Raw genomic sequence first — 1,167 nt, forward strand, 5'->3', positions numbered from 1 at the left:
CCGTGTGTGGCTCTCTGTGGGAACTCCTCGCCTCCCGAGACAGGGGGCACGGGGCGGGGCGGGGGACACACCAGTAGCCCGCCGTCGCCGGGGGGAGAAGCCCCGCACAGGCGGCGGAGCTCGGCCAGCGGGGCCTGAGGGGCGAGGGGCCGAGAGTCGTATTTAACAGCCCCCCGTGGCCGGCCGCGGTGCTCCGTGCGCCAGCCTTCCCACACGCCGAAGTTCCCACTTTGCAGATCCTCGGCTCTTTCTTCCTTTTTCCCCCCCCCTCCACACCACACCCCCGTCATCACCATGAAGGCCCTCTTCGCTGTCCTCCTCCTCGCCGTCATGGCCACCGCCGCCTCGGCCCAGATCGACGAGAACACCCTCGTCCCGGTCATCCTCGCCGAGGATGCCGAGGTCATCCCCGGCCAGTACATCGTCGTCTTCCGCCCGGAGGTCTCCCTGGAGCATGCCCGCATCTTCGCCGACTCCATCTCCATCGGCCGCGTGTTCAACATCGGCAACGAGTTCAAGGCCGTCGCTGGCCCGATCTCCGAGGACCTGCTGGCCCGCATCCGCCGCCGCAGCGACCTGATCGACTTCATTGAGCCCGACCAGATCGTCCGCGTCGATGCCTCCCAGTCCAACGCCACCTGGGGTCTGGACCGCTCGGACCAGGCTTCCCTCCCCCTGAACAGCAAGTTCAACTACTACGACTCGGCTGGCTCTGGCGTCAACGTCTACGTCGTCGACACCGGTATCAACCACGGCCACACCGACTTCGGTGGCCGCGCCAAGAACGGCTACAACTTCCACGGCGGCAACTCCAACGCCAACGACGACAACGGTCACGGCACCCACTGCGCCGGTACCGTCGGTACGTAGCATCATCCCCGGCGGGGAGAGGGGCCCCTCGGGGCGCTGGTGTTTCTTCTCCCGATGCATTCTCCCCCCCTCCTCCTCCTCCTCCAGAGCCACTGACAATGTGCCCCCGTCTCTCTTCCCCTTCCCAACCTCGCACACACACACACACATGCACACAGGTGGCAAGACCTGGGGTATGGCCAAGAAGGCTACCCTCTACTCGGTCAAGGTCCTCGGTGCCAACGGCTCCGGCTCCCTGTCCAACGTGGCCGCCGGTGTCTCCTGGGTCGCCGAGCAGCACAAGAAGTCTTCCAACAA

The 1,167-nt window shown here is 66.1% G+C and overlaps 1 protein-coding gene across 1 annotated transcript in view; it reads left to right on the top strand.

Moving 5' to 3' along the window:
* Positions 1-294: 294 nt before the first annotated feature.
* H696_04769 (hypothetical protein) overlaps positions 295-1,167 on the top strand; it is a gene marked incomplete at both ends in the record, with an annotated part of 1,392 nt that continues 519 nt past the window's right edge. Inside the window, 2 exons of the mRNA XM_009498632.1 lie at positions 295-862; positions 1,029-1,135. Of these exons, the coding sequence (XP_009496907.1) occupies positions 295-862; positions 1,029-1,135 (675 nt within the window). The remainder of the gene's footprint in view (positions 863-1,028; positions 1,136-1,167) is intronic.

The sequence above is a fragment of the Fonticula alba genome (genome assembly GCF_000388065.1).
Source record: "Fonticula alba strain ATCC 38817 unplaced genomic scaffold supercont2.8, whole genome shotgun sequence".
NCBI classification, from domain to species: domain Eukaryota; order Rotosphaerida; family Fonticulaceae; genus Fonticula; species Fonticula alba.